Source organism: Calliphora vicina, chromosome 2 (assembly GCF_958450345.1).
Source record: "Calliphora vicina chromosome 2, idCalVici1.1, whole genome shotgun sequence".
NCBI classification, from domain to species: domain Eukaryota; kingdom Metazoa; phylum Arthropoda; class Insecta; order Diptera; family Calliphoridae; genus Calliphora; species Calliphora vicina.
Genome location: NC_088781.1, coordinates 115,969,979 through 115,997,523, shown reverse-complemented (window position 1 = coordinate 115,997,523; position 27,545 = coordinate 115,969,979). Strand labels below are relative to the sequence as shown.

Here is a 27,545-nt window from a genome sequence, read left to right as displayed (position 1 = left end):
GTGTGAAAGTCTCTTAAAAACACTGACGGCAAAGTTTTGCAAAAAAACATAACCAATGATTTCAAAAAATTTAATTGTTTAACAAAATGCCAATAAACTATGTTTTAAAGACTATAGAAAAGGTGGTTAGAAAAGTGACCACTTAACCCCTAAGAGTTAAGATATCGTTCACTAGCTATCGAATTATTTCCAAAATAAAAAGTGTTCTAAACCACTGTGCAGCAGCAACAGCAATCGCAACATCAACACCATAAGCAACGACAACAACACAGCACAGCTTATATTCTTCATATACATATGTATATATACATATTATGTACATATATCTGTATGTTTGTCTGGTACTCGTAAACACTTTTCACTCACTTACGCCTAAAACTGTTTTGTTTTTTTGTTCTGTTCTGTATCGAGCGATATAGACAACTTTCAGTCTTCATTTAGCAGACTAACAGTACACAACGTTTGAAAAAAACTTAAGTCTTAATCAACCAAGTTTTCCTTAAACAAACCTTTTAACGGTCGTTCGATCTTTAAAAAAACAAAGCATTCCAACGATTTAACGGTCGTCTATTCTAGCGAAGATCTTTTGTTACAGATCTCTCTGAAACGGTTTTCAATTCAAAGTTCGCTGTTTTTTTGTTTCGTTTATATAAACTTTTACATTAAATATGAGCTCTCATCACTGGGGTTACACTCAAGAAAATGGTAAGAGTAGTGTTTACTTTAAGCTAAGTTCGATTACATAGAGTAGTTTTTTTTTTAAAAATTAGAGTGTTATGAAAGTTTTAGTGGTGCTTTTTTATTCTCTCGTTCTAAATTAATCTCTGTTTATATTTTTTATTTACAAATAAGAATTACTTGTTGTTGTTGTAGTATTCGTTTTTCGCATTTAAACACGTTCATATTGTTATTGTTTTTAAATGAATATATTCCAACTCGTGCCTGTTTCACTTCGATTGCAGTGTAATATTTTAAGTTCGATTATAATTACAACAAAAGTCTCGTGATCGATATTTTTTTTTTGTATTTCGAATGTGTGTAAGTTTTGTAGTAAAACTCGTATAATGGATGTCAGTTTGAACTTTTTTTTATTTTGTGTCTTTTCACCAAAGTGCAATTTCACTTCCCGAAAGTTGTAGTAAATAAATAATTGAAAATATATTTTACAAAACAGACTTTAACAATGTTATATGTTGTGTGATTAAATTTTTTTGATTGCAATAAATTTGTGTAATGTTCTGGATTTTTGTTGTTGTTGTTGTTAAACAAAAAAAACTTGTTTTTGTTTCAATTGTGTGATGCAGTCATTGTATTGAAGTTTTTCCATGTACATAATTGTTTTTAATACGAGATCAGTTGAACAAATTAACACTTTCTACAGTAGACAGTAAAATTTCCGTTAAAATTGTCAGTTTAAAAATTTGACAAGTGAAGGAAATGGTAACAAAGAAAAAAGTTATGTGACCCTGTAAAAATATCAACTTCCTATTTTATTATTGGACTGATTGTAAAACAATGTAAATAAAAAACATAGACTAGAACCTGACATTTTAGAATGCAGGTCCAGCTACAGGACATCAAAGTTGACCACATATAAAATAATTTTATATAGACTCTTTTGTGGATAACAGTTTTTTCTATAGATACATTTGTGTATAACAGTTTTTTGTAAAGAAAAATATGTCTATAACATTTTTTCTGTAAAAATATATGTGTATAACAATTTTTTCTATAGAATTATTTGTGTATAATAGTTTTTTCTATGAAAATAATTATGTATAACAGTTTTTCTATACGAAAATTTGTGTAAAACTGTTTTTCTATAGATACATTTGTGTATAACAGTTCTTTCTATATTAACATTTGTGTATAACAGTTTTTTGTAAAGAAAAAATATTTCTATAACAGTTTTTCTGTAAAAATATATGTGTATAACAGTTTTTTCTATAGAAATATTTGTGTATAACAGATTTGCTATAGGAAAATTTGTGTATAACAGTTTTTCTATAGATACATTTGTGTACAACAGTTTTTTTTTGTAAAGAAAAATATTTCTATAACAGTTTTTCTGTAAAAATATATGTGTATAACAGTTTTTTTCTATAAAAATAATTGTGTATAACAGTTTTTCTATAGAACAATTTGTGTATAACAGTTTTATATATAGAAACATTTTTGTATAACATATTTTTTCTATAGAAAAAATTAAGTATTACAGTTTTTTCTATAGAAAAATGTGTGCATATCAGTTTTTTATATACAAAAAGATGTGTATAAAAGTTTTTTCTATACAAAAATTTTATATAACAGTTTGTTGTAATGAAAAATTAATATATAACAGTTTTTTCTATATAAAAATTTGTGTATAACTCTTTTTTTATAGAACAAATTGTGTGTACATTTTTTTATATAGAAACATTTTTGTATAACAGTTTTTTTATATAGAAAAATTCAAGTATAGTTGTTTTTTTAAAAGAAAAATTTGTGTATAACAGTTTTTTCTATAAAAAAAATTGTGTAAAACTGTTTTGTCTATATTCCTATTTTTTATTTCTTGCAACAAATTTACTTAAGTTTTTTCAAAAGTTTTGTTGAAATATCTATGTCATATTTCAGAAAAAAAAATTCACAAATTACTAATACTTAGTGCAATTAAAACTTTTTCTATTTTCAAAATTTTTGTCATATTTTTCGGCCCTCTAAAAAAGTAGACAGTATAACAGATTTACGAAAAATAGGAACCATTTACATTTGAATAGTCAAATGCGCTCGGCCCTTGGTGGCTTTGAGTGCCCATCACTGGTTTTAAACGATTTGTCACTGAACTACTTCCCTATCTCCAAAAACGCGGACGGAAGAGCAAAATATATTTAAAATAAAATATTTTGAACAGGAGAAGCTGTTCCGAATAGGTCGTATATGGATGTCCTACATACATACATTTTTTATCAGGCCACATTTCGTTCGAAATGGTTTAATTTCATAGCTATTATTCCAATCGATTTAATTTTAGCTTCTTCAGATTCCGTTGGATTTTGTTACATCCCAAAATATAATTTTTTAATTTTTGTTAATTTAAATATAAATAATACAAATTGCATGAAAATATTTGTTTTTTTTTAATTGAAAAATGTTTTCTAAAGCAAATAGGTAATAGATTTGAATGGAAAACAAATTTAATGATTCGATATATTTAATTACGCTAAATTACAATGGATTTGGATTAAAGACAATTTGAAAGATTCAATAAGGAATTAATTCTATAAAAAATGAATTCTTAAAGGAATGAATTCAATACGTTTAAATTACTATTGAATTAAGCCTATAAACTAATTAGTAATTAATGGTTTAATGGAATTATTAGAAAATCAAATATGATTTTCATTCCAAATATTTTCGTAACAGATGTCACAGAATTCCATTTCCACGAAAGTGGAATTAATTTCGTATTTTGCTTCTGGAATTAATATTTGTTTGTAGTTATTGGTTTTTCCCAAATTTTTAAATAATTGCTTTACTAGAAACATTACTTTTGGAATCGGAAAAACATAATTATAATAATTATGTTTTTTCGATTTTAATTTGACTACGATTATTATAATCATTATAATAATTATGTTTTTCCGATTTTAATTTGACTACGTTTTGTATATTAAAACAAAAGTAATGTTTCTAGTAAAGAAATTGATTAAAAATTTGGGAAAAAACAATAACTACAAACAAATATTCATTCCAGAAGCAAAATACGGAATTAATTCCACTTTCGTGGAAATGGAATTCTATGACATCTGTGACATATTTGGAATGAAAATCATATTTGATTTTCTAATAATTATATTAAACCATTAATTACTAATTAGTTTATAGGCTTAATTCAATAGTAATTTAAACGTATTGAATTCATTTCTTTAAGAATTCTTTTTTTATAGAATTAAATCCTTATTGAATCTTTCAGATTGTCTTCAATTAAAATCTATTGTAATTTAGCTTAATTAAATATATCGAATCATTAAATTTTTCTTCCATTCAAATCTACTACCAATTTGCTTTAGAAAATATTTTTCAATACATTATGTAAATGATTAAAAACAAAAACAAATATTTTCATGCAATTTGGATTATTTATATTTAAATTAACAAAAATTTAATCATTGAACATAGTCTACCATTTTCAAAATTTATATCCTGATTTTGAATGTTTGATTACTCCAGAACTCTAATTAAAACTCATTTTTAAATTGTTGGAAATATAAATACCCTTTCTTTTAATCTCAACAAAAATCACAGAAACAATTACTAATTTCAAGTATTAAACATTGTTTTTTTTTTGAAATTAGTTCATACTAGATATTTTAAATTGAACACTAATACACGTTATCGAAATCACGATAAGACTCGTACTACAAAGTTAAGATCTTTAGAAAAAAAGTTAATTAAAATATTGACGTTTTTCGACAGTAATGTTAGTCATTAAAAAGTGATTTGAAAAGTTTTCAAACGGCTAACACAAGTGTTCTAATTTTTAATTATGAGAAACTTATGTAAAGTACTTGATTTATTGTTTTTTAATTAAATGTAATAAAAGGCCTGATTTGTCAACTAATTTTTAACGTAACGTAATTAGCTGATTGTAGCTACTTTAATGGATATGTATCATCAGTCCATAGATTTCTACAGGACTAAATATATTGAGTGAGATCAAAGTTTCTAGAGAATTATTGGTTAATTAAATTCTTTAAATCAAATTTAAGATTTTAATTACTGCATTAAAACATGCATTACGAATTAATTCTAAGGCTTAATTTCTTACTACTTCATATATATTGAATTCATTCTTTATAGAATTCATTCCTATAGAAATTAGTTCCTCATTGAATCATTAAATTTATCTTTGAATGAAACTAAATAATTATTTAATTGTGAATGATTTTAAGGAAGATTTCAGTTAATTAAGCTTAAATTAATTAATTAGATGTCCTGATTGAAACTTAATACGAACATTATTCGATTTGTTTAATTCAAAAAAAGCTTATAATAATTATGGTTAAAGAAAACTCTTCGCAATATATTCGAATATTTTCCAATAGATATTGATTAATGTCAAACTTAGATTTTTTTATTAAAAATGTTGATTACAATGATTTGCAAATATTCAATTTGTTTGACACTGTTGCTACTAAATTTATTTATATATTTAATGTGAATCATTTTCGGGAATCACAAACTCAATTCCATAAAAAAACATTACATACATAATGATTCTAAACAAGTAAGAGAGCTATATATGGCAGTGCCGAATCTTATATACCCTTCACCAAATTATACTTCAAAATAAAAGTTTTAAATATTTTTAGGTTAACAAAATTTTTTTTTTTAATTTTTTGTAAAAAAAAATTTCGAATTTATATTTTCGATTTTTTTTTTGTAAATTTAAAATTTTGTTTTTTTAAATTTTAAAAATTTGTTTGGTCTTTTTAAATTTTTTTTGTTGGTGAAAAATAAATTCGGGTTCCGATTTTGGATATCCATATTGTCTATATTAATGACCACATATAGGTCAAAAATCGAGGTTGTCCTGGTTTTTTCCTCATATCTCCGCCATTTGTGGACCGATTTTGCTAATTTTAAATAGGAATCTTCTCGAAAACATGTCTGACAGAATTAATGAAGATTTTGATTCCGAAGATATCTGGGATCTTCAGAAAATTGATTTCAACAGACAGACAGACGGACATGGCTTAATCGACTCCGCTATCTATAAGGATCCAGAATACTTTATAGGGTCGGAAAATTATAATGTGGAAATTACAAACGGAATGACAAACTTATACATCCTTCTCACGAAGGTGAAGGGTATAATAATTAATACAAATGTTTACCTATATATAATTTTAAAATAAAGCATTTAAGACGGCTGTTAAATTTGTTAATACATTAGGTATTTCGTAAATGTTGACTTCATAATTTAAATAACTAAAAAACTTTGCTTCAAAGTTTATGATCCATTTATTATTTTGACAACTCATATGTATAAAACAGTGGCACTGATGGTGAAATAAATGTTATTTTATATGTATATAAGTTGTCGTCTGTCATGCCATCAATTTGTTTACTTTGTCTCGTGTGGACAGGGACATAACATTGACAAAAGATGTCCAAACAAAGGATCACAAATTAATAATAAAGAAATTATAAACAAACTAGCTGATCCGGCAAACGTTGTTCTGCCATACAAATTATTTCTAGTGAATATTTTGGTTGTTAAATAAAAAATAACGAATGTATTCTAAGTGAATTTGGCATTATAGGTATTTTTGATGCCAAATGAAGAGAAATACAAACAAAATTTTTTTGCGAAAAATATTTAAAAAATGGGTGGATAGGGACATCCTAATGTCCTAGCGATATGAAATATAATATTCTCGTACCTACCAAAAATATGTTAAAAATTTCATAAAAATAGGTAAATATTGATATTTGGATATTGCTCATACAAAATACTTAAATATCGGCTAAGAAACGGATGGGTGAGGGTCGGTTGATGCCAAATATTTTTTAATGCCAAATAAATAAAATGCGAAAAAAAAACTTTAAAAAATTTGTAAAAATAAATAAAAAAATAAATCATGACCTAGCGGTATGAAATATACTTTACGACCTATTCTCATACCTACCAAGCATACATACAAAATTTCATAAAAATCAGTTGAGCCGTTTCGGAGGAGTTCAAACACTAACATTGTGACACGAGATTTTTATATGGGGCATTTCATGTCAAGTGAACTAACTTTTGAAATCGATGTCTTCCGATCGGTGGAGAACTCTCTGAGTTATAGGGGGTAAAATTTTGAAAATTTGGTCAAACAGGGGTTTTTTCTTATCCATGTAACTTATTACCTATTGTTCTTAGCAAAATGTGTCCCAAATAGTATAGATAGCTATTTCTTCGATCTTTCGAAAAAAAATATTTAAAAAAAAAAATAAAAAATTTTTAATATTTTTTTTCCGAAATCAAAAACTTTTTTGATTTTTTTTTAAAATTTTTTCTCTTTTTTTTTTTTTTTTTTTTTTTCTTAAAATAAAGTTTAGATATTTTCCTTGAACACCTACTTGGTCGCTTAGTGGGATGCGAGTGGGATATCTATCAAAATAAATATTTTGTAACTCAAAACATAAAATTTTTGACTTTTTTTGCAAAATCAAAAACTTTGTTGACTTTTTTTTTCAAAATGGACCCTTTTTTAATCTTTTTTTTTAGGTCAAACAAAAGCTTAGATATTATCCTTGAAGACCCTTTTGGTCGCTTAGTGGGATGCGAGTGGGATATCTATCAAAATAAATATTTTTTAACTCAAGACTTACAATTTTTGACTTTTTTTTTGCAAATACGATTTTTTTTCCAAATGGGCCCTTTTTTAAAATTTTTTTGTAGTCAAAAGAAAGCTTAGGTCCATTCCTTTAAGATATTTTTAGTCCCTTAGTGGGATGCGAGTGGGATATCTATCAAAATAAATATTTTGTAACGCAAGACATACAATTTTTTAATTTTTTTTTGCAAAATCAAAATTTTTTTCCAATATGGGCCCTTTTTTAATTTTTTTTTTGCTCAAAAGAAAGCCTAGGTCCATTCCTTTAAGATATTTTTAGTCCCTTAGTGGGATGCGAGTGGGATATCTATCAAAATAAATGTTTTAACACAAAAATTGTATGTCTTGAGTTACAAAACATTTATTTTGATATATATCCCACTCGCATCCCACTAAGCGATCAAAACCATCTTAAAGGAATAGGCCTAAGCTTTCTTTATAGCAAAAAAAAAAATTACAAAAAGGGCCCATTTTAAAAAAAAGTCAAAAAAGTTTTTGATTTTGCCAAAAAATCAAAAATTGTATATCTTGAGTTACAAAATATTTATTTTGATAGATATCCCACTCGTATCCCACTAAGGGACCTAAAATATCTTAAAGGAATGGACCTAAGCTTTCTTTTGACTAAAAACAAATTTTTAAAAAAGGGCCCATTTTGAAAAAAAAATTCGAATTTGCAAAAAAAAAGTCAATAATTGAATGTCTTGAGTTACAACATTTTTATTTTAATAGATATCCTACTCACATCTTCCTAAGTGACAAAATAGGTCTTAAAGGAAAAGACCTAAGCTTTCTTTTGAGCAAAAAAAAATTTTTAAAAAAAAGTCCCATATTGGAAAAAAATTTCGATTTTGCAAAAAAAAATTAAAAAATTGTTACAAAATATTTATTTTGATAGATATCCCACTCGCATCCCACTAAGGGACTAAAAATATCTTAAAGGAATGGACCTAAGCTTTCTTTTGACTACAAAAAAAATTTTAAAAAAAGGGCCCATTTGGAAAAAAAATCGTATTTACAAAAAAAAAGTCAAAAATTGTAAGTCTTGAGTTAAAAAATATTTATTTTGATAGATATCCCACTCGCATCCCACTAAGCGACCAAAAGGGTCTTCAAGGATAATATCTAAGCTTTTGTTTGACCTAAAAAAAAAGATTAAAAAAGGGTCCATTTTGAAAAAAAAGTCAACAAAGTTTTTGATTTTGCAAAAAAAGTCAAAAATTTTATGTTTTGAGTTACAAAATATTTATTTTGATAGATATCCCACTCGCATCCCACTACGCGACCAAGTAGGTGTTCAAGGAAAATATCTAAACTTTATTTTAAGAAAAAAAAAAAAAAAAAAAAAAGGACGTATTTTAAAAAAAAGTCAAAAAAGTTTTTGATTTCGGAAAAAAAATATTAAAAATTTTTTATTTTTTTTTTTAAATATTTTTTTTCGAAAGATCGAAGAAATAGCTATCTATACTATTTGGGACACATTTTGCTAAGAACAATAGGTAATAAGTTACATGGATAAGAAAAAACCCCTGTTTGACCAAATTGTCAAAATTTTACCCCCTATAACTCAGAGAGTTCTCGACCGATGTTGTTGAAAAATTGTGTCTGAGTTACTATCCAATAGAGCTAACCTTGGTGCAAATTTCATCCCGATCGGAAGACATCGATTTCAAAAGTTGGTTCACTTGACATGAAATTCCCCATATATTAGATTTACTGAATTGTATAAAAATGCTTAACTGCCAACACATTTAAAATTTTAATATTTAAATGCTTGAGGCATAGAGAAAACACATAGTGCGGAAACTCTCTTGTCAAAGACCTAACTCAGTTGTCAAAAACCTAAGAGGTGAGAATGTATTAGTAAAAAAAACTTTGTGAAAACAAAAACAACACTCGTATGTGTAACTTTTTGAGTAATTTTTATGTTTGAGTTTTTTTCGAGATTCCGCTCTATGTTCTCTATGGCTTGAGGTAATTCAAACCAGAGCTTCGAATTAATTAATTCAATTTAAGCTTAATTCACTATAATCTTAATTAAATATTTCAACAGTACATTCCATTAAACAATTTCGTTAGCTCTTTATATTTAAACTAATTCATAAAACGTAATATTCATTCATTCAACTGAATGATTAAATTTTGGTAAATTGAAATCTAAGCCATAGCTACGAATTAATTAATTCAATTTGAGCTTAATTTACTTAAATCATAATACGGAATTAAAAATTGTCAGCCATTCGTTTCATAAATCCATTCCCAACATCTAATTTCTTTGCTTCATTCTAAGAGTTCTATTTAAATAAAATTCATGAATCGTTGAATTAATTCAGAATAAAATTATGAACATTTGAATGAGTTAGTTAATTTTCACAGCTCTGCAGTCAATATTCTGTAAGATTAGCTCCTTATCTACTTATGTTTTAAGATCGAAATTCTATTTATTTTATTACTAAAGTTGTGTGAAATTTAATGATTTCATGTCCAGCTTGTTATCTTTATTTGAAAATAATATGGCTATAATTTAATTTATTATGAATTATTTACGTTTTAAAGAGATCATGCTTTGTGCAACTTTTTATTCCTACCATCAAATAGCTTATCATTTTAATGCAAAGTTCAGCATTAATTAAAGATTAATTATTATTGAAAAATTCCTTTTGATGTTATTAAAAGAAATCTTATTGAAAAGTCATTCAACTTATTCAGAAGTGAGTAATGAAAAAGATAAGTTCTTTTGATAATGTTTGTATTGAAAATACCTTAATTATAATAGATATCTAAGTTAGATCCCGTCTACACTAACTTGTTTACTGGCCATGCTGACTGTCTTTTTCATAGATGACCGGTAGAAAATTAGAGATCGAAAAAAATAATTTTGATATCGAAATTATAATAAAATGTATTCGATTTCTTGTTCGATATCGAATCCCATAAACTCATGAAAACTCATTTGGTAACATTAAGTAGGCATGGCTCGAATTCAACTTAACCCTAGGTCTCCACGTACCAATTTTTATTGGTAAACACAAGCAATAACGTCGGCAGAACAATTGCTGATTGCTTTAGGTGGAGAAAACGTTCGTCAGAAATACAAAATTTTCAACGCGAAAAGTTCTATGAAAAACTGATGTGTATTTTGCTTATATTTTGTGTTGATTGATTTTTTCACTAATTTCTTTGTTTTTTTTTACTTTTGGTACTTAAATAAATTAAATATGTATGAATTAAACGCACTGAATCATAGAAAGAAGAAATTTTACATTAATTTCATTGACGCAATCAAATTTGACAATTGCAGCAATAAATATTGCTACGTGGAGACCTGGGGTAAGGCATGAGTATCGTATAACGAAAGCAATCTGTCAAAGAGAGTTACCAGGGTTATTAATATAAAAATATGGAAAAAAGCACCCACTTAATATTTCCTATATTATCAAAAGTTTCAAAAACATCAACGTATCATGATTTCCTTATTTCCCCTCCACTGTACTCCGCCACAGACAACCGAAAGTGTCTCTTATTTGAAACTTTTTCTCACGTTTTGTTCACAACTTTCAAGATTAATTTTCTTTGTAGCCAAAAATTATTTTGCAAAGCTCTCTTACGAATTTGTTTATTTACTTTTTTTTGTGGAATTTCAATATATACGCGATCATGTACTTATTGGTCACCACCATTCAATTCCAACGAACGTCTCATTAGCATATAAATGTTAATACAATTGGTATAAAAATTCATATTTTATATTAATTGCAGATTCTGACGTATGCAAGCAATGTGGTAAAATGTATATGTATTTGCCAAATTTGGTTAAAAAGTCGTCATTGATTAAGTTCAATAAATTGCACATATTTATTTTGCTTAAACATTTTGTTAAAATATGTTTGAAAATATCTTAATTAATATTAATTATTAAGAGTATTGTATCACTGCGGAACACTAAAAGTTTAGCGTTCCTAATCCCCTGTCTAAACAAGACATCTTGTTTACAAGACATCTTTGTTTACACATTAAACAATTTCTTGTCCGCACTAGAATTTCTCTCTCTTGTCGATGTCAGAACAATTGTTCGCACAGCTATGTCTGACATCAAATGTAATTTTCCCTACGTTTTGATAAGCCATTAATTTGTTTACATAGCGGACAATTTCTTGCCCATAGATGAATTTTTCTCGTGTGGACAGGAACATAACATTGACAAAAGGTGTCCAAACAAGTCAAATGCATGTTTGCAAACAAAATTGTACGCTGAGTGAACAAATTGATGGCTAGTCAAGACGGTTCGTAAGGGAATTTTATTTTTAACAGGTTCAGACTTTATATATTGTCACTAAAAGAGCTTTAACTACTTTACGCAAAACAAAAACGATCAACTATTTCGTTCCGTTAAGTATACATTACGATCGGCTAATCTAGCTTTTAGCTCTTATTTATTGGCAGTGAACAGCTGATAATTTTTACAGACACTGCCACTGACACTATTATTTGGACTTTCTTTCACTGATGCACAATTCTACTAAATTAACAACCCCAATCATTTTACTTCTCAATCATATGAGACACATTTTTCCGTATAGATCTGACAACTTTTTTTTTACCGTGTACTTAACAAATCGTGTGGTTTTCTAGGAAACACGTTTTAATCTGTTGCATTTCCTATAAAATTGGAAATAGTTATAATAATAGAAATCCATAGTTATTCATAAGAATAAATTATAATTTAAAAACATTAAACTTTATTGTACTAGTCACAAAACAATTAATTTAAAACTTAATAAAAAAAAAACAAGATTAAAAGTGGATTTATACTTAGAAATATAGAATAAATTAAGCGAAAGGGGAAAGAACAGTCACGTGCAAAAAAAACATGTAGTTTTCATAAAGAAGATATCAAGTTTTGACTGATCGTGACAAATAATTTATTTAAATATTTATTTTGACTCGATCCCCCTTTTATTTATAACTTTTCGTTTTTTTTTAAACAATTTTAACATTCAATTCATTCAAATACAGTTGTGAAATATATTTCAAAATGTCATTTACAATTTATATCTGTTATTAACTGTAAAATTTTATTATAATAATTAACGATAAGCGTTGTTAATTTGAAAGTACTTACACAATTAGAAGTTTCAGTAGTTAGAAATTCTCGTAAATACAATACAAATTTAAACATGTTACCAATTTGTATTATATAAATTTTCTCATTCTCAGTAAAACGTGATTTTTAATAATTTTTTTTTTTTGCAATTAAAAGAAATGTGTTACGAGTGGAAAAAAATCGGCTTTAACAAATGGAATTTTTAAATAACATCGTAAAACAATTTTGTTGAATGGCCAATTAAGTATTTGTGCAATGAGCAAATGGGCTTGACTTTTAAATTTTAGAGAAAAAAAATATAATAAATTAAGAATTAAAATTAATGCTGGACAGATTTTTGGTTAATAGAGCATGTTAGAGAGTATTCTCAATAGATTTAGAGATGATTGGGTTTTGCAATTTAGTTAGAAATCAAAGATATGAAAAAAAATAATTCTCAATTCAATTTCGTTTGGGCCCTATCGTGTTTTCAACAGACAGACAGGCGGACGGACATAACTAGATCATCTTAGAATTTAATAAGGACCCAGTATTTATATACTTTTGAAGGTCTGCGATGAATATTTAACCTATAGGGTTTTTAATTTCCCGACCTTTTTGATTCCTGAGAATCGGGAATTTTTTTTCTACATTCCCGGGTACCCTGCTATTCCCGAAATATATAACGATACTGTAAATTAGGAATATTATAGCCAAATTTCATATAAAAACTTAGTGTTATTATTATTATTAAATATCAGAGCTTCGAATTAATTAATAAAATTTGAGCTTAATTCACAAAAATCTTAATCCGTAATTAAAGAATATCAGCCTTTCATTCCATAAATCCAACCCTTTGTTTAAACTGAATTAATTTTAAAGTTAATTAATAACAGAATTTATTCAAACTTTTAATGATTACATTTTGTGTTAAATCAAATCATTTACAAAATTAATCGAAAAAATTGTCTTAAGCCTTTTTGTAATAGATTTGAATTGAAGAAGAATTTAATTATTTAATACATTTTTTAAGCTATTTTGTTATGGATTTGAAGAAGAAATTTAAAGAAATTAGAATGATTCAATAAGAAATATATTCTATAAATAATAAATTCACTTTTTAAGTTTTCATACGAAAAAACCCAAATAAATAATAATAATAAGCGGTCTATTATTGCCGAGATATAAGAAAAAAACTGTAAAAGACTGTTCACTGTTTTTTGGTGAAAAAAATAGAGTTCTAACTTGTTTTCTATGTATTTTCGTCAGTTTTTAATTCCCAGGGTTTTTAGTCGGGAATTCCGGGAATCGGGTAGTGAAAAATTGGCAAAATTCCCGCGAAATTTCCGGGATAAAAACGCTAGTAACCTTGTATATCTTTTAACATTTTTCTTTATAAAAGTTTCGGTCAGTATTCGGATCGAATTCCGAATACCCAATTTTCACCTAAATCGTAATAGAGTATATAGAGAATCTTATATAACCTTCCCAAAGTATACTTTAAGATAAATATTGAAAAAACTTTTAGTTGAAAAAAATTAATGTTAAAAAAAGGTTGGGAAAAAAATTTTGATCCATTGCCGATCCGAATTTCTATGTCGTTATATACGTCGTTGGAAAGGTCTATGAAATGGATGTCATTAAATAGATTTCCCGGGACTACAGCGGATATATTGATGTATCAATCATGTATGTAAGTTATTTGGAGGCTTTGGAAAGTTGATTTCTACAGACATACATGGCTGTATCGACTCTGCTATCTATAACGATCCAGAATATATTTTTATTTTATGGGGTCGCAAAAGAAAAATGTAGAAATTACAAATAGGATGACAAGCTTCTATATACCCTTACCACTCATGATGAAGTGTATACAAATGAACTTGTTTTCGCGATCATTCAGTTCATTTTAATATAAAAACTCATCTCATTTTCTTATCAACATAAATGTAAATAAGCATTTATGTCTCACATAATCAGTTTTCCTGATAGTTATAGTTATGTTTAAGAGGAAATTTCACTTAAACATTAATAAATGACGTTTATCAGATTATACATTAAATTATAGATTGCTAAATGTATATTATTTGCAATAGCATGAGAAGATTCATTATTATTACAACTTTTTTTTTTGTATCACAAACACGCTCTATAATGCCAACCCCCATCATTAGAAGCAACTTTTATATGTAGATAGAAATATGGGAGCTCAGCTAGGCTGTCTGTCAGTCTACATGTACGTATGAGTATTATAAAATGATCATACAAAATTTTGTAATGTTCAATTATTAAATTGCCTATTAAACGGTTATTTTGTTTTATTATTATTTGTTGTTTCCCCCAAAAAATAAATAAATAAATAATTGACTAATGTGAATTTCTATTGTTTAAAGAGGAGAAAATAACAATAATAACATAAACACAAGTTGAGAACAAGCAAAACTATATAGAAAGAATATAAATAACGAGACTTTCATAGGAGACACATGCTTTAAAATGTTGAGCAACATTGTTGCTAGACTTTGTTGAAACCTGGCAAGTGCAAATTTACAATGTTGCTCTTGCTGTTGTTGTTAAAAACCTTCAACAGTTTGCACAAGGGGTAATAAATGTATTATATACATTCTTGCAAACATATGTAAATACAGAAGTATATTATATACATTTGTATCTGCATATTGTACATATTTTCATGTGGTATTTGTTTGAAATCAATAAGAAATTTCGTGGATCAATAAAAATTTCTTAATTATTTGTTGTACTGAAAAATCAATAACTACTTGTGTGTTAATTAAATAAAAATTTTTAATTTTTTGTTGACATCTAAAAATAACATTCAACATTTAAGAAGTGGACCAATAACCCACTATAACGAATAAATAATACCCTACATTATACTATATTTATTAAGACTTTAAGAAGATTTCCTTGAGTTAAACATTTTGTTTTGTGACTACACCATTTCCAATTGTATTTCAGAAAATACCAATTTAATTTCAGAAATTTCCATTTATATTTCAGAACATTCTGATTGAATTTTAGGAATTTCTAATAATATTTCAGAATTTTCTAATTGTTTTTCAGAATATTGCAATTATATTTCAGAAGTTTCTAATTGTATTTCAGAACTTTCTAATTGTATTTCAGAATTTTTCAATGGTATATCAGAAATTTCCATTTGTATTTCAGAAGTTTTAATTTATTCTAAATGTATTTCTGAATTTTCCAATTGTATAGAATTTTCTATTTGTATTTCGGAATTATCTATATGTATTTCAGACATTTTTGCTATTAAAATTTTTTGAAATACAAATTGAAATTTCTGAAATACAATTGGAAAATTCTGAAATTCAAATAGAAAATTCTGAAATACAAATAGGAATTTATCAAATACAATTGGAAAATTTTGAAATAGAATTAGATATTTCTGAAATGCCAATCGAATTTCTGAAATGTAATTGGAATATTCTGAAATTCAATTAGAGAAATTCTGAAATACAATTGAAAATTTCTGAAATTCAATTAGAGAAATTCTGAAATATAATTGGAAATTCCTAAAATTCAGCTGGATATTTCTGAAATACAATTAAAATCTTCTGAAACACAATTGAAAATGGTGTAGTCATACCTAAGAATTTTTACACTAAAACCTTAATTTTTTTTCTCATATTCTTCTACATACTAGTATAATTGAATCAATCCACCCTTTGTTCTCTTTTTACTACCCATAATTCTTCTACATACATTTCTTTTGTACTTTATTTAAACGTCACTTAATCGCTCAATTTTCGTCTTCAGCGCCTTTTGTTTTTTTTTTTCATTTGTCAGCCGACGTCAATATTATTTCCAATGTGTGGTTTAGTTGCTTTTACATTTGTTTTATTTTATAATTCTTTGTTTTCTTTTTTTTTTTTGCTGCAATAATTTCCATAATTAAATAATACTATAATGAAATATGTATTTCGATTTGTTGTAAGAATGCTTTGATCAGAAATTCCTCATTTAAAATAAATATTGATTTTGGATTTTCCACAATATTTTGAATATTATGTAAGCAAATATTAGCCAAAATAAACATAAATATTATGGCACAATAAAAAGATATTGCTCTCAATTATGGAAAATTAAAATAAAAATATTCAATGTTACATAAATAATAAAGTGTTTCAAATTGTTTTGAAAACATACATTGTTACATATATCGCAAACTTGCCTGGAAAAAGGCCTATGTGTAATTTTTGGAACATTTTTTATTCGACAATTTGAGAGACTTATCATACCCTTCACCATGAGTTGCAAGGGAATAGTTTGTAATTCCTACATTTTTCATTTGCGACCCCAGAAAGTATATATACTCTGGATCGTTATAGATAGCGGCGTCATGTCCGTCTGTATGTTGAAATCAACTTTCTGTAGCCCCCAAATAACTTATATACATGACTCATACGTCAATATATCCGCTATAGACCCGGTTCGATTGTTATTTAAAATCGAGAAAATCGGCCCACAAATGGGTGAGATATACTATAAACCAGGACAACCTCGATTTTCACCTATTTTTTATCTATATCTGGATTACTAAGTCATTAAATATGGGGGATTTCTCGTCAAGTGAACCAACTTTTAAAATCGATGTCTTCCGATCGGGATGAAGTTTGCACCGAGGTGCAAATTTCAATTTTTCAATAAGATCGGTTATAAAATTTGACATTTTGGCCAAACATGTGATTTGGCATTATTACCTATTGTTCTTAGCAAAATGTGTCCCAAATAGTTTAGATAGCTATTTCTCCAATTTTTCAAAAAAATATTTAAAAAAAATATAAAATTTTTTTTTTCCGAAATCAAAAACTTTTTTGACTTTTTTTAAAATGGGACCGTTTTTTCAAATAAAGCTTAGATATTTTCCTTTAAGACCTATTTGGTCGCTTAGTGGGATGCGAGTTCGATATCTATCAAAATAAATGTTTTGTTATTCAAAACATGACATTTTTGACTGTTTTTGCAAAATCAAAAACTTTGTTGACTTTTTTTTCAAAATGGACTCTTTTTTAATTTTTTTTTTGTTCAAAGAAAATCTTAGATATTTTCCTTGGAGACCTATTTGGTCACGTAGTGGGTTGCGAGTTCGATATCTATAAAAATAAATGTTTTGTTACTCAAAACATGCAATTTTTGACTTTTTTTGAAAAATCAAATACTTTGTTGACTTTTTTTTCAAAATGGACTTTTTTGCTGAAAAAAAAGCTTAGATATTTTCCTTGAAGACATATTTAGTCACGTAGTCGGATACGAGTTCGATATCTATAAAAATAAATATTTTGTAACTCAAAACATGCAATTTTTGACTTTTTTTTTGCAAAATTTAACTTTTTTTCTCTTCAAAAATGGCCCTTTTTAATTTTTTTTGCTCAAAAGAATGCTTGGGTCTATTCCTATAAGACCTATTTGGTCGCTTAGTGGAATGCGAGTGGGATATATAGCAAAATAAATGTTTTGTAACTCAAGATATACAATTTTTAATTTTTTTTTTGGCAAAATCGAATTTTTTTTCCAAAAGGGGCCCTTTTTAAATTTTTTTTTTTTTTTTGCTCAACAGAAAGCTTGGTCTATTACTTTAAGAGCTTTTTGGTCTCTTAGTGGGATGCCAGTGGAATATCTATCAATATAAATATTTTATAACTCAAGACATATAATTTTTTTGTTAAAACATTTATTTTGATAAGAGAACAAAAAGCTCTCAAATAATACTCTATATTTCTATTATTATCTGAAATTAATGTAGCTACAAAATGTAAAATGAATCACATTTTCCTTTACTGTACTTCCGAGAAACTTTTCGTAAACAGCTGATAAACAGACATAATGTCTGAACGCAGTACAGTTGTTCACACACCTTTGGGTTCGGCAAAATATTAAAAAGTGCTAAAGATCGTAGTTCATTCTTTAAACAACTTTTATAATTAGTAATAGTTATTATCTAAGTTGAATTTTATAAAGGCTGCCATCTGTGGGACTAAGAAGAGTTTACATTGTCTAAAAGTTATAAATAGATCGCTTTTAAGATTAGCTATCTTTATTTCGCATAACATCATCTGAATCTAATGTTAAAAATGCAGTTGAAAACATTAAATTAATCCCGTTCTCTCTTTTGGGGAAGATTTCTGAATCAGCTAAAGAAAATATAGTTCGGCTACACGAATCTCTGATGTTCAAATAAATACATATGGCTCATTTAAAGAATTATTTATATACTACATTATCATTTTAAGATTTATTATACCCTTCACCTTCGTGAGAAGGGTATATATAAGTTTGTCATTCCGTTTGTAATTTCCACAATATAATTTTCCGATCTAAAGATCCTTATAGATAGCGGAGTCGATTAAGCCATGTCCGTCTGTCTTTCCGTCTGTTTGTTGAAATCAGTTTTCTGAAGACCCCAGATATCTTCGGGATCCAAATCTTCAATAATTCTGTCAGATATGCTTTCGAGAAGTTTGCTATTTAAAATCTGCAAAATCGGTCCACAAATGGCTGAGATATAAGGAAAAAACCAGGACAACCTCGATTTTTGACCTACATATATCTGGATTACTAAGCCATTAATATAGACAATATGTATATCTAATGATAGATATTTCAAAGACCTTTGCAACGACGCATATAAGACCATAGTAAGTTGGACCTACAATGGGTCAAAATCGGAAAAAATATCTTTTAACCCTAATTTTTTTTCTCCAAAAAAAAAACAAAAAAAAATTTTTCAAACTTAAAAAATAATTTAAATTTAAAAAAATTAAATAACAATTCGAAAAAAAAATAAATTTTGTTTAAATAAAAATATTTGAAATTTTTATTTTGAAGTATAATTTGGTGAAGGGTATATAAGATTCGGCACAGCCGAATATAGCTCTCTTACTTGTTTTTTTTTTGTTTCCCATAAATTGTATCGAAATATTTTTATTTAATTTGGTTGTAATGAATTTTAGGCATGGGATCGGCAGATATTTTTTTGCCAAATTTGTTACTTAAATACTTTAAAAATATCGCAGTAGCTTTTTTATCAAGCTATTTTTTATGATAAATAAAACATTTCATTTAATTTCACTTTTTTGTATCAACAAAATAATTCTTTTGTTATTGATGTGTCTTGCTGAATGTTATTTTGCCATAAAATAGTACATTATGTTCGGGTGGGTTTATGATGCATTAAAGTTTTAATTAATTTATTTCTATTTAATATATAATATAACTAATTGTTTTTATCATGTTGGTATTTAAATCTTGTTTTTTGTTTAACTATATATAGTATTGTTGTTTTTGTTTATTTCTTTACTTTCTTGATCACATGAATGCGCGAATATAGTACCAGGTTTTTTTTTATATTTTGTTCTTCATATCTGCAGCACGTGATACGTTCGCGTACGCGTATCTATCATATGTATCTAACTGTTTTATTATTTGTCAAAAGACAACAAACAACTTTTGGTCTACGTATTATTCTATTATATTCTAATTTCGTTTATGTTTATTTTCTAAGTGTGTTGATTTTTTTAATGCTGTATTATTTTTTTAAGGTCTCGTTTTTTTGTTATAAATATTTTGGTCTTAATACTTTTTTTTTTTGAAGAGATAACATTCTTTACAAATTTACGAATGTTATAAAAAATACAATAATAAAGTTGTGGGATATGCAATTGGTCCAACCATCATTTCATTATCATTTCGTCAGGTGCATTTTTCAATTTTTTCTAACCAAACTTTATCTTTATATAAAAATAGGTGAATTTGGCTCTTAGAAGCTCTAAAATTGTATATAGCATTTATCATTTATGGTTTTTATGTAAATTTCGAAATTATTTTCGAAGGTGTAGAAATTGTTAAAACTTAAACTTAAACTCCTGGCATTTAGTTCTATTTTACCTTTTTATTAAATCATGTTCAATAATTTGTTTCAAAAAGTCTAAACTAACTTAAAAACAAGTAAGAGAGCTATATTCGGCTGTGCCGAATTTTATATACCCTTCACCAAAATATACTTTAAAATAAAAATTTTAAATATTTTTAGGTAAACAAAATTTAATTTTTTTTCCAGTTGTTTTTTCGAAATTGTTTTTTAAAATTTTTTTTAATTATTCTTTTTTTAAAATTTTCATTTTTTTTTTTTAATTTTAATAATTTTTTTTTTTAAATTTAAAAGAATTTTTTTTTAAATATTTAGTGAAAAATAATTTTGGTGATAAAAAATTCGGGTTAAAAAATTTTTTTTACGATTTTGACCCATTGTAGGTCCAACTTATTATGGTGTTATATACGTCGTTTCACGGGTGTTTGAAATATCTATCATTAGATATCCATATTGTCTATATTAATGATTTAGTAATCCATATATGGGTCAAAAATCGAGGTTGTCCTGGTTTTTTCCTTATATCTCAGCCATTTGGTGACCGATTTTCTCGATTTTAAATAGCAACCGAACGGGAAGAATTTCGGAGATATTGATGTATCATTCGTGTATGTAAGTTATTTGGGGGCTTCAGAAAGTTGATTTCAACACACAGACGGACAGACGGACATGGCTATATCGACTCCGCTATCTATAACGATTCAGAATATATACTTTGTGGGGTCGCAAATGAAAAATGTAGAAATTACAAACGGAATGACAAACTTATATATACCCTGCCACTCATAGTGAAGGGTATAACCAGTAAGAGAGCCAGCCATATTCGGCTGTGCCGAATCTTATACACCCTTCACCAAATTTTACTTCAAAATAAAAATTTTAAATATTTTTAGGTAAACAAAAATTTTTTTCCAGTTGTTTTTTAATTTTTTGGAAATTTTTTTTCGAATTGTTAATTAATTTTTTTTTTAAATTTAAAATTTTTTTTTTTGTTTTTTAATTTTTTTTTTTTGTGAAAAAAAATTTTGACCCATTGTAGGTCCAACTTACTATGGTCTTATATACGTCGTTGCGAAGGTATTTGAAATATCTATCATTAGATATCCATGTTGTCTATATTAATGACTTAGTAATCCAGATATAGGACAAAAATTGGTATAAAATCGAGATTATCCTGGTATTTCCTCATATCTTAGCCATTTGTGGAACGATTTTGCTGATTTTAAATAGGAAACTTCTCGAAAGCATGTCTGACAGAATTATTGAAGATTTGGATCCCGAAGATATCTGGGGTCTTCAGAAAACTGATTTCAACAGACAGACAGATGGACATGGCTTAATCGACTCCGTTATCTATAAGGATCCAGAATATATATATTTTATAGGGTCGCATAATTATATTGTGGAAATTACAAACGGAATGACAAACCCTTCTCATGAAGGTGAAGGGTATAAAAATTAAATAAATAAACAGTCGTTTGAAGTTTAATTGTCAGGATATACTCGTATAATCAATATTTTTAAATGAGGCTGTGTATTAACATGTTTCATTGCTTAGCCTTCATATGAATCAATTAAAAAAATTTACAGAAATTTTAATAAACTTTTACTTTGATTTGTTTTTAGAGAAATTGGATGAAAAAGTTTGGTTTTCATTTCTAAATTTTGAATTTTTCTACTGAAAATAGATTAAAAGTGAAAACCGAAGAATAATTGTCGGTTTCGGTTTTATTCCTTGAAAAACCGAGGTTTCGGTTAAAACCGAACACGAAACTCTACCCTACACTGAATAAATGAGCAGAAAAATTTTCTTTTAAAATTAATGAATTTTACATGGGTTTTGTTTTTGTTACAATAACAAAACACATGTAAAATTTACACTCAAAGTACACGCTTGTACTCATAGAGAACATAGAGCGGAAACTCGAAAAAAACTCAAACAAAATAATTACTCAAAATAATCACACATACGAGTGTTGTTTTTGTTTCCACATAGTTTTTTCTACTAATACATTTTCTCCACTTAGGTTTCTGACAACTGAGTTAGGTCTTTGACAGGAGAGTTTACGCTCTATGCCTATGGCTTGTTCGCACATACAGTTTTCTGAAAATAAGCGAATTCACTTCATTGTAAATAAATTCGAAAGTAATCCATCGATTTTTATGATCGATATCTCATTTTGTTCCTATTTCATGTGGCTTTGCGATAAATCAATAAATCTAAACAATTTCTGACGTTTTCGATTTTTAATGATTTCTTTAAAACAAAAAAATTTTATATTTTTACATAAAAAATATATTTTTAGCTTGAAGTTGTTTTTATAACTGCGGAACTACTGAGCCGATTAAAACGCAATGTATATGTATGTGAGAATTTATAAATAGCATGGGAAAAATGTTTTCAAAATTCAATCAATCGAAAGAAGAACATTAACTACTTAATTGTATGTACATATATCAAACAAAAAAGTCAAATTTTGTGAAAATGAGCGAATTCACTTAATTGTGAATAAATTCGTAAAGAGTCAATCGATTTTTATAATCGATATTTCATTTTATTCCTATTACATGTGGCTTTGCTATAAAGCAATAAACCTGAACAATTTTGCTGTTTTCGATTTTTCATGTGTTTTTTAAAACACAAAAGATGCTATTTTCACGTAAAACCATATATTTTTTGCTCCAATTTGTTAATATAACTCTGAAACTATTGAGCCGATTAAAACGCAATATATAAACGGATTAAAGGCTATGTAAATAGAAATCTTTCTAAGTTTACTTCAATAATGTCGCTCGAACCCTTTTTGAGTTATCATAAATTATGTTTCTCTACATAATGTAACAAAATTCACAATTTTAGAAAAAAAAAATTTTAAAAAAAATCTATCCATAGAATAAAAAAAATTTACAATTTTTGTACTACTGGAACCACAATACCTCAAAATTGTGTAGTGGTTTAAAAAGCCTACAAAATTTTTTCGATTTTGTTGCCCTGTGTTTTGAATCGATCATCATAAAATGATTTTTTATTCCATAGAATAAAAAAAAATTTAACATTTTTGTACTATTGTGTTTCCAAATACATCAAAATTGTGTTTTGATCGATTGTGTCAAAAATCGAAATTGTTTTTTCGATTTTGTTGCCCTGTATTATGGAACGATCATCATAAAATAAGGTGACATGACTTTCGTATATATAAAACATTTATGACCGATAAAGTCCTATTTCGGTAGGACATTTATATGGGTGCTAAGTGAAATAATGGACCGATTTCAGGCAGTTTCCATAGTATTTGTCCTTGTGCTGGAAAAATTTATTTACCAAATTTGATCGAAATATCTTCAAAATTTCGAACAAGGTTTACATTGACAGCCTACCAGTCAGACGGACGGACGGTTAGATATCGTTTAATCGACTCAGAAAGTTTAAGATTTAGATATAATGATTTATTTCTTATCTCTACAAAATTCCAATTTATTTCACAGATTTTAATAAAATCATTTAGTCACGTTTATATAAACATACAACTTGTGTGACCATAAATAATTTAATTTCGATACTGAGTCATATTGAAGTTGCAACCAACAGCCCTTATAAAAAAATATGCATTAATTAAGCAGTAAAATAAAAGAAATTATGCATTAAAAATATGAATAAAATAAAGAACAATGCAACAGATATAAAAGCTATAAAATAATATTATTTAATATTTATTTTAAACTCCTTAATGCATATTAAATTTGCCACATTCTGTTATTTATATTAAAATTCATTTGATATTCTGTATGCATGCTAAGAAAGTATCATCACGATCATACGATCATAAAACGAATGAAAATGCTCACAGTCAGGCGATCGGATAAAACAGTAGGACAGACAAACATTCAATCAGTCAGTCAGTGAGACTGAAAACATATTACTTACCCCCATTAACACGAAGACCGGTTATGGCCTAACTAATAGTTAAATTGTCGGTTAAGAATATTTTTGTATGAAAACTGTCAGTTTAACTATTAGTTAATACATAACCAGACTTCGTGTTACTGGGGGTTAGTCAGTCAAACTGACTAAAGAAATTGTGTGTTTTTTTTATTGCAAACAGCTCGTGTCATCAATTATGGCAAACAAACAGAAAGATTTGCGATAAAATTTATAAAACAATAGCTGGGTATACAAAAACAAATGGTCATTAAATATTAACGTCTCTAACGTTCATATACATATAAATATATTAATTGTAAATATAAATATATAAAACTAAAGGTACAAAATGTTATCACCAGTCATATGTTTGTTATTTTTAAGCCCTGGGTCTTGACATTTTGATGTATTAATACCCTGTCATGATAGAAATGTCTGTTAATTCAAAAGTACTTAAAATATATTATTGAACTGGTATCTAAATATACGGGTATTTTTAGGTTCTAGTTTTTTTTTCTAAAGAAAACTTGGTCATTTTCAAATCACCCTCAACATTTAATGATAACCAAATTGTCCCCTTAATAAATAATAATAAAACTCATGACTAAATTAGTTTTTTTATGGCATAATTGATAAAAAAGGTATTAGCTACTTGTTTGATTTATAAGAAAATAAGTTTTAGAACTTAATAAATTACAATTGTTATAAAGTTATAAAACAAATCACTGCTAATAATGGGAATTTTGAACTAAAAACTGATAAGAATCTAAATTTATTAATTATCTTAAGAACTAACTTTTTAAAACAATAATAACAACTCTATTTTTTTGAGTATTTATTTAAAATTTTTCTTCTTAATTTTTTTCTTTTTAGGACCCGACAAATGGTTCATTGAATTTCCCGAAGCAACCGGTACCCGTCAATCGCCCGTTGACATTGATACAAATATCTGCAAAAGAGGCAGTGATTTGAAAGTGGCTCCTTTGAAATGGAATTATGTGCCAGAACACACAAAGAGTTTGGTAAATCCCGGTTACTGTTGGCGTGTAGATGTTGATGGCAACGAATCAGAGTTGACTGGTGGTCCCTTGGGTGAGAATATCTACAAATTGGAACAATTCCATTGTCATTGGGGTTGCAGCGATTATAAGGGTTCAGAGCACACCGTTGATGGTGAGGCATATGCTGGAGAATTGCATTTGGTACATTGGAATACCACTAAATATGCTAGTTTCAAGGAAGCTGCTGCCGCTCCTGATGGTTTGGCTGTATTGGGTGTTTTCTTAAAGGTAATACAAATTTTATCTTTAAACTTAAATAAATCTTTTTTAATTTTGTTTCCTATTACACAATTTCCAGCCCGGCATGCATCATCAGGAATTCAACAAAATTACTAGCCTTTTGCAGTTTGTCAAACACAAGGGTGATCGCATCACTTTGCCCCAAGGCTGTGATCCTGGCAAACTTTTGCCCAGCACAACCACCTACTGGACTTATGAAGGTTCCTTGACCACACCTCCCTGCTCCGAGTGTGTCATTTGGTTGGTATTCAAAACACCCATTGAGGTTTCCCACGACCAATTGGAGGCCATGCGTGATATGAACTGCTATGATGTCAAAGAAGAATGTCCTTGCAATGAAATGAATGGCAAAGTGATCAACAACTTCCGCCCTCCCTTGCCATTGGGCAATCGTGAATTGCGCGAATGCGGCGAACATTAAGTGTTGTTTTGAGCCAGAGAGAGAAATGACAAAGATTGAGTGATTTTGTGAAGTTTAAAGTATTTTTTGTGAATAATTATAAATTATTCATAAACATTTTTGTTTGTTTTTTTTTTGTTGATCTTTTTTTCACATTTTTATTGTAAATGCACTCATTATGACAGTTATTTAGTAATTTAATTTAAAAATTTAATAAAACATTGTTAAACAAATTTTGTGATTATAAATAATATAATTAAAAATAAATTGGTTTTTATTTTAAGTGAAAGTTACGAGTACTTTAAAACAGTAGTCGGCACTCACAGCCGAACATGATCGGTTATTTAGCTATAACCAACAAGTAATAGTTTAGAATACGAAATATAATATTGAAATCAGTAAGATGTTTCCTGACCTCAGGTCAGATTTAATTCTAATTTGATAAAGCGTTTTCCCAATTATCTTATTTTTTATCAATTTTCTTATTTTCTGATAAAATCTTCACCAAAAAGCTTGATATAATGTTTATAGGCCACGGAGAAGGCTAAAAGTTCAGTAGGTTGTCTCAATGTTTATAGGCCACATAGAAGTCTTATAGTTAGTTGACCTATTTTTTAACCCCTTCTTGCTGATTTAAAATCAGTAGGTTGTCTCAGTCTTCAGTAGATTGTCTCAATGTTTATAGGCCACGGAGAAGGATAATAGTTATTTGACTTCTCTTTTGACCCCTTCTTGATGATTTCAAATCAGTTGATTGTCTCCTGACCTACTGATTTTTATTTGATAAAGCTCTTTCTCAAAATTGCATGCATTAAAAATAAATGTTCTTATATCTGGAAATTCAAATCTTCATTAAGTTATACAATAAAAAAAGTATTCAATTAATCATTCATATCTCGATATATTCCCTAACAACTAAGGGGAAATTAGCGACCAGCTTCAGAAAGATTTACGAGGAATCGGTATGTATGGATAGATAGGTTACCAAATTTATTATATTTTATCCAATAAAAACTTCACTAGAGTGTTGTTTAAATCTTCATTAACATCTACAAGCGATAAGTTATAAATGTTTTGGAATGTAGTTGAAAATTAATTTTCAGCAATTTTATCTCGATTTTTTTCATAACAATTATGAGAAAATTTGCGACTAGCTACGTGAAGATCTACGAAGAATCGATATGTATGGTGGTTGTGAGAGTCTATTCAAATCGATTTATTGGTCCAATGCTATGCAATGATCATGGTTCAAGAAGAATCTTTATCATAAAAACAATTCAAGATCTTAATAAAACTTATAATATGGAATAATTCAGACACATCGTTGATCATTCCTTTATTCGGCAACCGTTGATAGTGGCAACGCTCTCTTGATCGTTTCCATCTTTGCACTTATTCTACTCAATAACATTTTGCTGTGCATTGCACCCACTTAGGAGTCTAAGTTTGTAAGTTTATGGTGTTTGTGAGAGTCTCTTTTAATACACTTAGATATATAGCAAAATTGCGATACAATGGGACGATGAGATCCCCAAATCGTAAAAATAATTCGAGATCGTTATA

The 27,545-nt window shown here is 27.5% G+C and overlaps 1 protein-coding gene across 1 annotated transcript; it reads left to right on the top strand.

The window, feature by feature from the left end:
- The first annotated feature begins 514 nt into the window (after positions 1–514).
- On the top strand, positions 515–26,249 carry CAH1 (carbonic anhydrase 1). The gene is made up of 3 exons (XM_065500973.1): positions 515–705; positions 25,155–25,570; positions 25,641–26,249. Exons 1-3 carry the CDS (start codon positions 669–671, stop codon positions 26,001–26,003), a joined length of 816 nt encoding a protein of 271 aa, XP_065357045.1. The 5' UTR covers positions 515–668; the 3' UTR covers positions 26,004–26,249.
- Positions 26,250–27,545: the final 1,296 nt, after the last annotated feature.